This window comes from Dermochelys coriacea, chromosome 4, assembly GCF_009764565.3.
Source record: "Dermochelys coriacea isolate rDerCor1 chromosome 4, rDerCor1.pri.v4, whole genome shotgun sequence".
Lineage (NCBI taxonomy): Eukaryota > Metazoa > Chordata > Testudines > Dermochelyidae > Dermochelys > Dermochelys coriacea.
Window position 1 is genome coordinate 22,005,048 of NC_050071.1, and position 13,009 is coordinate 22,018,056.

A 13,009-nucleotide genomic window follows, 5' to 3' on the forward strand; every position below is an offset into this window, starting at 1 on the left:
CAAGAAAGTTACAATAAAAATTAAATGAAGAGTTGTTTTGGAACTACACCATGGGGTTCAATATGACTCGAGGGTATTAATTTACAACAAAGGCTAGATTACTGCAATATTTCACTGCAAGTGGTAGTGTAATGATTTTATTATGCTGGGGGTACAGAGCCAGTCGCTGGCTAATCCATACAGGGTCTCGGAGACATCTATAAACCTATCCTTCCACTCCGAATATGCTGCTATTCATTGCTATTATTACATCTATTACGCAGAGAAAGGTTTAATAAACCCAACAGCCATGATGGATTTGCTCAGTTGTCATAGCTAATGTGTGTGCTGCAGCAATTCCTAGACATAACCAGTGCTCTGAAATTCCCAGCAGTTCCCTGTATATTTTTTGTGATGTTTTTGACATGGAGGAATGTGTAGTATACATAGAAATAAAAGCTGATGTGCAATGTTCACCAGTATAATCTGGCTGCTTCGATGACAGAATAGCTATAAACCTAGTTTAATCAATTGGTTAAGCCACATTTATGGACGCTTTGCATCACCAGAGTTGCACATGGTGGTGAATCTGGCCTTTTGGATTTTTAAGTTCAGTGGAGAAAGATTCTTGAGTGGATTTTAGAAGACCTTAGATATCCCTGTATTTTAAAGACACACCATTTTAAGCCCTGCTTTTTATCTTATCTGCTGGCTGTGATTACTGTACTTTCACAACGGTCTGTATGGAGAGAGGCCTCCTGTGTAAGGTTGCTCTCGTAACTAGCTGGAGATACTTGAAGAGTGAGTGGTCATCCACTTTCCTTCCCAAAGCCTAAGTGAGTACTTCTGCAACATACCATTCCTCTCCAGTAGTGTAAGGAGCATGATGGTATTCCTGAACCTTGTCTCTAATCCCCAGGTCTAGCAGTTTTTAATTTTCCTATCTGTGTATTCTGAGCACATTTACTTCCATTATGATCCTAGCGCCCAAAGCATATTGCTAAACCACGTACTGGCATTATTTCACCAACTCATTGCTTTGTTATATGCTAGGTATTAGGGGTAATAATGTACCTCCATGGCTGGTCCATGTAACTACCTGATATGTCACTATAGCCCTGTGGCAAGGAAATGCTAATGTCCCAATAGAACTTTAACAGAGAATACTTACAAGAATGTCACTGATGAATGCACAAGTGAAAGGTTTAGTATGGTTAAGTACTGATGGGTCACTAAACATGCTTCTGTAAGGTGACAAAGGAAAACCTGCACACTGCATGGACTTTTTCATTTAGCTAGGTTGAATAGGGCTGAAACAGTTCAGGGAGGTGATGGGAGACTGATTTATTTGAATCAGTACTGCAACAGTGTTATGTTATGGATGATCACTCCCAGTAGTACTGCCCCATGCATGGAATGAATGGACAGATGATGTAGTTCAGTTGTGATATTAACATTACAAATATCAACAATATATAGTTTGGGATGAGTCACTTTTGGGATTTGGCACACATAGTGACAGTAAAGGCTACCTGAGGTTGTTGGAGGAGTTCTGCTCTGCAGGTATCATTAAACACTAAAACTATCACTTATCTTTGCCTGCAACCACTCAGGAAGGAAAGAAGGAGGTGTTACATGAGCTGCCCTGTAATTATGAAACTTAAGTGAAAATGCTAATTGCTGAAAACAAACATTGTGGCTTAGAAAAACAGCAACATCTAAAATACAGGTTTTCTAAGCCTCAGGCTGGTGGTTAAGATTACAAGGTATTGGAGTAGCAGGCTCTGTTTTCCACGGTATTGGAAATACAGTACTAAAGGAATCCAACCCATCTCTCCAAGTCGCATTTTTGCAACACGAACTAGAAATTTATTACAGAGGAATACTCTCGGTATAGCTCTTCCCTTAGCGCCTTCGTTAAGAGGCCAGATTGGGGTACTTAGTTTCCTCTTCAGATCAGATTGTGATGAAGTGATGCTCTAAATGCAGATGGTTTTGCTTTCTCAAGTCTGCAATATATTTAAGGTGGTAATAACTGCTCCCGCTCTCCCCATTATACTAATTACTTTAATGATATAGATGTTTGTTTATTCTATATATAAAGGTAACACATAAGAACATATGTATTTAGTGGTTCGGTCTTAGTAACAATAAAATCGTGAGACAGCAGTAGTCAAACGTAATTGCCTTTATTAATAAAGTCGCCTATATTATTAAGAATAGCTTATAATAAGAAGAGGTGTATGATACCTAATCTTTATGGAACCAAAGCTTGCAACCAATGACACGAATGATAGTCTGGTCCCAGTACTATCTGTTGCATCAGTAACTCAAACTTTACCTTTTATAGACAGATTGTTGTCAAGCCATAACTTCCCTTTTTACACATGACACTTGCGTATACCTCCTTTTCTCTGGTACATGTTGCAAACTTCCAAGTACATATTGCAATATCAAGACTTTCCATAGTAATGTGATTAGTACATTTTGCAGTTAAAAACACTTCTTCTAATACACAGGATATTATCTGAAACATTCTACTCTTCCTAAACTAAATTTTCCACTCTTCGTAAAGGCTGCACAATTTAACATTATTATTGAAAATTATTCTTAAAGTTTGATAGGGGTTTAGTTCACTTAACAATAGGCCTTTTCTTAGCAACAGGCCCTTTGTCTTAATGGTCAACATGCGCTTTGTTTCACATTCCGTGTGAGCAGCAAGTTTCTCACGTTATTGTCACTTCTTCCCATTATACAGATTAAGATTACACTAACAAATTGGCCAGTTAATGTTAGGATTTAGTTTCAAACCATTCACATAGGTCTGACGTACAGTTCTTTGCTGTATTTCTTATCAGGTGCACCTGTAACATCTATTTGAATTTGCACAGAAAATATGAACTCTCACAGATATGAATGCAATTAACACTTCAGAAAATTAATGCACTAATTCTTAGAATAAATGTGTCAAAAAAAAAAGAACAGCAGCTAGGTATCCCCATATGTTCTCACAAGGTCTTTCTTTTACCTCCTGTTTCTTGTGTGCTGAAAGTGGTTTAAAAGGCAAATTTCATACTGAAAATGAAGGAAGGGAAGATTCTGCCGCTTGGGCTCCTAGTAAGTACTAAGGCCTGATCCAAAGCCCACTGAAGTCCCTGGAAAAATTCCCACTGACTTCTATGAGTTTTGCATCAGGGCCTTATCCTGTCCTCAGCTCCATGCAGTCACATTGAACTGCTAACTACTATTACCGAGAAGGTGATGGTACTCAAACCAGCAAAGTAATTGGGGGATACTTGGGTTTATCCAGGGGAAACTTTGTCCCACTAAGCATTATGGTACGTTTTAACATAAGCAATGTAAATATCATCTACAAAAGTAGGCAGTAAGTTAAAAGGATGATAGCATATGGGACTTCATGCTTGTGGCTGATTAGGTTATGGGAGATAATACTCGAGAGAAATTATCTCAAATTTAACTGTAACTATGATCTTTTTAGAGAATTGATATAGGTTGGTTTCTCAGCTGTATTTTGAGGGCTTACTCTCAAACTAGGCTAATGGAAGTGGTTTTGAATGGTTAGTTTACACTTTGACTGCGGGAAATGTTGGTTATTTTGACTGGGCTCGGAAAGGCCAGGCGTACCTGGCAGTTGGACTTTGAAATAATGGAGTAAAGGTCTCAAATCCCACTCCAGCTTACCTGACATGTCAGTCACAGGATGGTCCTTATTTTATCTGAGCCAGTTTACTGATCTCTAGAAATGATGATCAGCTAATAGGTGAGTGGAAGCTGAGGATTGACACTGCAGCATTGGAAAGCAGATTTAATGGCTCATGCTGTTAAATCAAAATTTGAATAAAACAAAGGGACTGTTCATTGTCCAAGATTTCAACATGCTATGTGTGACAAAGGAAATGAATGATGACAGAAAAGCATCTGTTTTGGAGAATGCAGGACAAAATGTCAGGGCCTTGAATCCTGAGAAAACAAATTGTACACCTTTATTGTCCCCTATTCTTCTAGATCAACAAGAGGGCTCTCTCTCACAATAAAAACTACATATTTAAAAGACAGCCTCCATTGCATGTGGTACCATTACATGCAAACTATTTGAGCTGAAGGAATTCTGCAAATTTACTTTACATATAGTTTCCTTTTTGCATTCTGTTTAGCATGGACAATGAAAATAGACTAGTCACTTTCACTGTTTATAGTCCATTTCTAGCCATTTAAGCATTTTTTTTCCTTTTCAATTAGGATTAATAAAATCAGAGATTTTAAGGCTAGAAGGGGCTATTACAGTTATCTGCTTTGACCTGCATGATACAGGCCACAGAACCTCATCCAATAATTTCCCCATCAAGTCCATAACTTTTGCTTGAGTTACAGTATATCTTTTAACAAGATCTCCAGTCTTAGCTCCGATGGCATCTACACTTGTGATCTAGTGGTGTGATTCCCAGGTCATGTACACACAATTCTGCTAGCTCAATGAGAGCTAGCGTGAGTATAGGTAGCCACATAGCCGCAGTAGCATGGGCTGTGGCAGCATGGCTCAGCCGTGCTGAATACAAAGTCTCACCTGAACCCTGTGGATGTGTATTCGGCATAGGTAAGCCACCCCACTGCTGCCTGTGCGACTATGCTACTGTTTACACTTGCCTAGCTCTCATTGAGCTAGCATAAGAATGTTTACTTGAGCTGAGAATCCCATCCCTCGCTCATAGTATGGACATAGCCTCAAAGAGTGCAGGCGATGGAGAATCCATCATGTCTTTAGGTACGGAACAGGTGAAGAGCCTCTTATTGTGTCACCCATTGGATACCAAGAAAATCACTGAGGGGGAAAAAATTGGTCCTGTCATTTTTGGTCTATGGGGCGGTAGCAAAATGCTGTGATGTTTCTTTCTGTTCTCTGAGTATGCTTATTTGCATTATATAAATGTGTAGACTCTCTCAGTACAAATACTTGGCAGGCTGTTTCAAACAAACTAAGAAATATTCACACTGGAATCTTTTCTAAAAAAAAAAAAGTATGGATACATTTCTATTAATCATAGGCTTGTTTCTACATAATCTAAATTCAAGACCTACTCAACCTAACAGTTACTCAACCTAACAGTGTTCCTTGAATAACACTATTTTCAGATGGGGAAAACTTATTATGAGGTTAATTTTTTGTAATAAAAGACATAATCATTGCAACCCTTTCTCACATGAGCTGTCCCATTGAAGTCAGATTCTACCCTGACTTGCACCTTGATTAGCATTTATGTTTATGCAGAATGAGTGTAAAATGCTACCGGAACAGAATTCTTCTCTCTCAGTTTTTCTGAATTAAAACATGTACCTGTTTAAGAAAAATTGTTTTAAAATGAAATAATTAAAACAGGCACAGACCTATGTGTGGACTCCTTTAAGTATCTAAATCAATCAATAAGTCAATGAATTTAAAATTAGCCACAGAAGGGTTTGTACTTTTTTAACATTTGATTTAACAATACACCTTTAGTTAAACTGGAACCACTTCTAATACATGCAAGGGTTAACTTATACCAGAGTTGGCATACTACACTCACTCTACACTTCTTTTGAACAGGTGCAAGTAACTATAAAAAGTGTAAGGCAGTAGAAAATTACCTGCATGAATGTGGAATAGCTAAATGTGGTAAAGGCTGCAAGATGAGACTCAAGGAAAGGAAAATCATCCTTTTCTTAAGAAAAAGTAGTATTTCTTTGCACACTATAATGCTACACAACACTATAGGGCCAGGCTTTAACAAAGCACTTAAGCATGTCAATGGAAAGGTTCACATGCTTAATGTTAACTATGTGCTTAAGTCTTTTGCTGCACTGGAGCCTGAGAAAGAAAGTGAAGAATCTCATATCCAGTTTAAATTGTAAGGGGAATTTACATAGATGCAATGAGGTTTCACAAGTTGGAATATGGTAAGAATGCTGGACCCACCACCCCTACTCCTGCATTTTACTTTGCTACCCTATGAGCCTGATTCTCCACAGCCCTGTATCTTGGTGAGACATATATATCGGTGCACAGCAGGTGTAATATGCTACCATTCTCATTGGGTAGCATTTTACAATCATTTTGCACTGGTGTAAAGGATGACACAAAGTGCAAAGTAGGGGAGACTGAGGCTCTGTATCTCCTACACTATTCCATGCAATGTATACAGTGAATATCAGCTGAATCAATCACAGAGCCATGTGTTGCCTTTAATTAATGCTCCAGATCTAGGTCCTTTAGTATTCCTTCAGCTACACAGTAATCCCATGGTTCAATGCAGATTCAATATCGCATCAGTTAAAAGCTAAGTAATCTAATTTACTTGTGGATAAAAATAAACCCCTTTTCAGCAGTGGTACAAAACAAGTAAGGGAGCAGAACTAAATCCATGCCCTTTGGGCTTTTGGCTAGCAGGAGTGTGCATTTTGCCAGGATTTAGGAACAGTTGCAAGGATTGTTCAGACACATCATCTGTGTTTCTAAGCAAATGGAAGCAAAGTTGCAGAGCTGGCAGTGGATGTTCTTTTTTTTTCTTTGTAATGTATTTACAGTGGCAACATGATACGGAAGTGGTTCTTACAGCCTCATAAATGTCCACTCTCCCAGTCGCCCCAGGGAAATGAACATTTTTTTGATGGTTGGATAAATTACATTTCACTTAGCATTTGCATCAGTCATCCTAGTAATAAGGGGCCTGATCCAAAGCCCATAGAAATACTCCCCCCCATTCACTTCAATGGCCTTTGGTACAATTCCCCAATGAACAAGCTGATTTTGTCGGCAGGCTGGTAAATTTTCATGATAACTTTGCAAGGCTAGTCTTCTTTATAGAAAGGGGGCTGATTGAACTGCTCCAAAGCAGGATACACATCTCCCCACTTAAAAATATCCCTTTTTTCTTGCAGTTGTTGGAATTAAACAGAATATTTTTTCTTGTTTTTTAATTTCAGTTCAGTGATCTCTATCATTCCTACAACCCTGGCTTGGTGGTGTGATTAGTATAAGATTCCTGGCCTCATTCTGCTTGTTCAAGGCAATTTATTATATTAACAGATGGGTTTAGGAGCACCTTTATGGCAGTGTGTGAATTTTGCACAACCACAAAGTGCAGCTAAACAATTCTGGCTCACAAGGAGACAAGATCCTCAGCGGGGGTAAATTGGTGACTCTATATTGACTTCAGTAGATTTCGCTGCTCTATTCCTCTGGAGGATCTGGCACTTTGAGTGGAAAGCTTTTCTCTGGATGCCATGAACCTAACAAATATTTTTTCTAATACTGTTTAGAATGAAAAAATGTTTTAAATTGTTGTTTTTTTAAAAAAAAATTGTTATTCATATGGGGAAGCTCTCTTAGCAAAAATCTAAGATTCTCACGTACACACACCACACTACACAGTGGGAAACATGAGAAAAGCCGCAGTGCAGGGGGCAAGGTGAATCGCTCTGATTTATTTCATTGTGTGGATATAGTGAGTGAAATGTTGTGCATGGGTCCTTCAGCTGCGTATGTTGGGAAAGGTTGCCACCTGCTGGCTGTTACTGTTAGTGGGTGAAATAGATATATTGAGATGGAAGACTTTAATACAGACATTGAGAGAAATTCATCAGCCCAGAAAAGGGTGGTTTCAGCACCTAGAAAAAGACAGACATTGAACCAAAGAAATTAGAACAGACCTTCACCAATGAACCCTGTGCTTGAGCCAAGTTTATGATTTACTAGCCTTCTGCTAGCTTTTAACTGGATTTCGGGCAGTGGGAAGAATTTCACTTGCTCCAACCACATTAGAAAGGGGAGTTTGTATTATTGCTAAACCCCAATTCAGCAATGGACTTAATCATGTGCAGATCCCAGGATGCCCAAGAATGAGCACCATACATTTTACTTTCAAGATGTAAGGGTGCATCCTGTCCCTACAATCTTGCTTTTTAACCTAACCATCTCTTTCTTCAACATACACGATCCATAATCCATGACAACTTCAGAATCTCAGCCAATCAGTGAATTATGTCTGTTCATTATCATGAATGTTATCATAAAATCATGACTGGCATGGAGAAAGTAAATAAAGAAGTGTTATTTACCTCTTCACATAACAAAAGAGCCAGGTATCACCCAATTAAACTAATAGGAAGAAGGTCTAAAATAAACAAAAGGAAGTACTACTTCATACAACACAGTCAACCTGTGGAACTCGTTGCCAGGGGATGTTGTGAAAACAAAAGGATAACTGGGCTTAAAGAAGAATTAGATAAGTTCACGGAGCATAAATCCATCAACAGCTATTAGCCAAGATGATCAGGGACCCAACTCCGTGCTTTGGGTGTTCCGACTGCCAGAAGCTGGGGCTGGACAACAGGGGATGAATCATGTGTTAATTGCCCTGTTCTCTTCATTCCCTCTGAAGCATTTGGCACTGGCCACTGTTGGAAGACAGGATACTGGGCTAGATGGACCATTGATCTGACACAGTATGGCCATTCTTATGTTCTTATCAAAGGTTAAACAAAAGTGCAGTAAATAATGCGTGCAGTGATATTCGCTACTTTTCATCTCCTAAGGATGCACCACAGCTCAGGGTTCGTGTGCTACTTGTTCTTGCTCCACAGAAAGAGAGAGAGCATTTTTTTCTGGGGATTAGATCATTCTGAAGGTCAAAATGCTGCTCATACTCCTGCTCCATCCACACCATGATATCATGAGCTTATTACCATTTACTCAGAGATGGCTCAGCCAGCTACAAATGGGTAAGCAAGCGTCCCTACCCTGTAGTTAGCTTAATACTTTCAGAAACAAGTTCTGCCTATTAAGGAAGAAAATGCATTATTAGTGAATATGTGCCACAGCATGGCAATGTGCTTGGTGCATGAGAGGTGGGGGCTGGACGCTTCATGGGCCTGATTAGTCCCACTCCCAAGACCCTACAACATGAGAATTATTTACATTGGCTTCTTATCTTGCATTGGCAGGAGAATTTGACCCTGAGTCTCCATAATGCTTGCATTCGTGCCAGTGGGAGTGATGCTTGCTAACCTTTCCTGTAGGTCCAGCATGGATTCCCTCAACAACCCCAAATTCCCCTAGCATGCACCCTAAGGGGCATGGGACAGCATGGCTGCTTTTTATATTGGAGCACTGGGGAGAGAGGAGAAGGCTTCCTGCATTCCTTCTGCAGTGCACCATAATTTGATCGCGAGCCAGGCAAATATTCTTGTCACTACTTAATATGGCTCCGATTCTCAGATCTAGCCATGAGGCACTTGGTGGAGGACTCAATGGCTGTGGAACAAAGTTGGCTTTACACCCATACACTATCCTAAATTTGGCCCTGCCAAAAGGGGTTCTCTAGCAGCTGGGAACAGTGGGAGTGTAGAGGTACTCTTATTGCAGCCTCTTTCTAGCAGTGATTTCCCTTCCCCTCCTCCCCATGCAGGGAGCTGCAAGAGGATTGTGAAAAGCTACTACATGGACTTTAGGCCACCTGGGGATCTTCCACTCTTACTACCAATGTGTTTGTTTCTGTTTTTTAAATACAGTGTTTCACAAATCAAATCTAAGTCAGTGCAAAAGGAGGGCAATAGCTACTGAAGGTCGTGACAAAGCCCACAGGTTTAGAAGTCAGTATTTCCAATCTGGAATAAATTATTCCATGAAAGGTAAAGAGGATTTTCAGGTTTAAATTCACTTTATGCAAAACAGTTGTTTTGAGTGGCTGCCTTTGCATTTACACTCCCTGTCATCATCCTTCCGTCATGCTTCATTTTCTATTTTTAAACCTAAATTTTGTTCAGACTATTTGGTTTCAAAATTATATTTACATTTTCAACATCACTTAATGAGCTTATTTCATTGGTAGCACAAACCTAATTATGAGTCTCACCAGGGGCTCTTTTACCCTCCATATTTCCTTCAATTTAGGCTGATCAAAGATTGCTAGGCTATAGAGAACCACTTCAGCCATTGCCCTGATGCAGCTTGAAATCAGTTTAACCATTTTAGATACAAATGCTCTTTGCAGGTAACATTAGAGTTAATTTTTTACTGAGATCAGAGATTGATGTTGACTTTTTTTTAAACAAAACAATGCTTAGCCAATATTTTGGAGTGGGCTTGGCTGCTTCCTTTCCTATCCCCCATTGGAATGCATCCAGCAACAAGGATGTGTGCAAGTTTCAGTAACTCTTCCACTCTCCATAATTATGATTAGTGGATTTGCACTATGAATCTTAAAAAGTAGGCTACATTTCTGAAAAGTAAACGCTCTCTGTGATTCAGGCCTTTAATGTATTTTAAAATGTGGCTGCTTTTTATTTTATTTTGTCCATTGTTCAAGTGTAAAAACATATCTAATTTTAAGAGTGCTACCAGATTTATCTTAATTAATTTATTTCTGTGGGGAGAAGTGTGATCTAGCAGTTAGAGCACAGGTGTGGGAGCCAGGAATTCTTAAATTCTAACCTTGCCACTGGCTCACTGTAGCTTTGAGTGAGTTATTTTGGGCCCCATTTTAAATTTTTGCCTCTACTTTTGAGTGCCTTAGCTGCTGGGTGGCCAGCTTCAGAAATTCAGAGGAAGGATTTTTGTGACATTCTGAATATCTGCCACAATTGAAACTGAGGATACTCAGCACTACTGCAAATCAAGCTCTCCATGTCATAGGTGGGGCACCTAAAATTATAAGCCACGTACCAAATTCAGCTTGAGCATAAACAACTGGCTTCAATAGGAGCTCCACCTCTGAATACCATGACTCACTTTGATCCAGTCTTTTTTTCCCTATATATAAAAAGGAGATAATGTTCACCCCACATCTATGATGGGAGACTTAGTTCACCTTTGTACTGTGCGTCAAAGATAAGGACTATCTCTGATCTCATTGTTATCCATGTAGAATCCTCACCTGAGCTATACCGGGTGCAAGGGTTGGACATGCAAAGCATGGTGGTTCAGGTGCTGGAGGGGTGCATGCTGAGGATTGACATTCTAAATGGGTGTAACCTGCAACACATTAGCATGTGTTGCCAACCACCTCATATGCACAGGAGAGCAAGAGCCCTGGCCACGTGCATGCATAGAAGGCTGTGTTCCCTTAGGATTACAGAGTACCAGCAGGTGCTACAGCCAGCATTCATTCCTTCCACTCAATAGCAAGAGACTGCTAGGAGCATATTTTTTCCCACTTCCGCATAAGTGTTCTGGATGGAAGGGGCTACCTGTGCCTTTTTCTCCCCTTACCTAACTCACCTGTATAACACAGGATAGGGAGTTAGCAAACATGTCATTTTTATTCTGAATAACTATGATAATTTTTGAAGTTCCCTTGTTTCCTCACTCCATTGGTAGACTTTTATGTCCCATACAATCACGTGGTTGTTGTAAGTGATTTTATGATCTCTCTGCTATAACTATAGTGTTTGGTTCTCCACTTACTTACACCAGTTTTGCATGAGTGTAACTCCATAGAAATCGAAAAAATTATTCCTGATTTACACCCTCTGTGTGAGAGAAGAATCTGATCCTTACGTTTACTGTTGGAGGCTGCATTTATGTTTTCCAAATATTTATTGATGCAGTTTGCAAACTGACACAAAAGAATGAAGCTACGAGTCCCAGCCATAGGAAAGAGAATATAAACAGAGCCTCATACGAGAGCACAGAGTTTTTACACCCCCAGTTAAAAAGACATATTTTTCCTGATGTAAACCCCCAAGGAAATATATGAGTAAGAGAAACAAGATCAAAGAAACTACACAACAACTCTTATATGAAGCACATTCTTCAATAATTATATAATATGGGCTGTGTGTAAGTGCCGCATAATGTGGTGTACATGAGTGCTGCTGAGTGTGGAGTACTTCTCAAAATAGAGAGCAGTTTCTGTGGACGTCAAATCTCTGCAGTCCAGCACTCACAAGTGCAATTGGGCTCAGTGGCACCAACCATATGCTTGGTGCTCATAGTACCTTTCCTGTAAGGCTCTCAAAGCACAACACAAAGTGGGTAAATATTAGAACTGGTTAAAAATGTGGGGTGTGAAAACCTATCAATGAAATAGAAATACTGATAGATGTGTGAATGCTGAAACTCCAGGACCCACTTCTGTGAATCCCAGAGAACAAGTTTCTATGACCTCAAAGCTAGAAAATGCCTGCTGAAGTATACTGTTATTGTTATTTGTTTGTGTTCCTGTAGTACCTAAAGGCCTCAACTGATATTAGGATCCCATTGTACTAGATGCTCCACAAGCATTTAGTAAGCAACAGTCCATGCCCCAAAATTTACAGAAGGGCAGAAAGGAATTATTATCCCCATTTTACTGATGGGGAGTTGAGGCACCGAGGGATGAAATGAGTCGCCCAAGATCACATGGAAATCTATGACAGAGCTTGGTGCTGTACCCAGATCTCCTGTATCCCAGTCCCCTGCCTTAATCATAAGGGCATCCTTACTCGTGAAGGATCATGTTCCCATTGTATTTGGGGAAATGTTATTTGGATATCATAGTTGTGATTTAAAAATCAATTAAGCTTGTTCCTTCTTTCTCATACAGGAACTGGTGTGCTTATGTCCACACCAGACTCTTACCTACCGTCGTGGTGGACAACCTGGAAACCTTGACATCAGGCAAAGCGAAGCCGTGTACCTGGACTACTGGAGCCTGTACTGTGAGGTGCGTAATCCTTTGCAGAAATAGCATTTGCATGCACTTTAATTATGAATGAGCAGGTAACCTGCTATTACTTTGAATGAAAAATAGCAATTCAATCCATCCTGCTTATAGCCCTGAGCCAAATATGGTGGGACAAGCATCTTGTATGATTCTTTGATCATATCAATGTAAAATTCTGAAGGAAAACATAGTAGGTAACTCGGTACAAATTGCTATTCAGCTACTATACCAAGGACCAAATACTGGCCCTTTACCCGTCAGGGTAAACAGGTTTTGTGTCGGAGTTCTAAGAGGTCCCACAGAGGAAAGGAATCCCTGCCAGGGAATGACTG

At 39.8% G+C, this 13,009-nt stretch overlaps 1 protein-coding gene across 2 annotated transcripts in view; it reads left to right on the forward strand.

Moving 5' to 3' along the window:
• Window positions 1-13,009, forward strand: part of MMRN1 (multimerin 1) — a 62,913-nt gene that overhangs the window by 8,297 nt on the left and 41,607 nt on the right. For both annotated transcript variants that reach the window (XM_038400236.2, XM_038400237.2), the window contains exon 3: window positions 12,558-12,677. In XM_038400236.2, coding sequence (XP_038256164.1) covers window positions 12,558-12,677 — 120 coding nt within the window. The remainder of the gene's footprint in view (window positions 1-12,557; window positions 12,678-13,009) is intronic.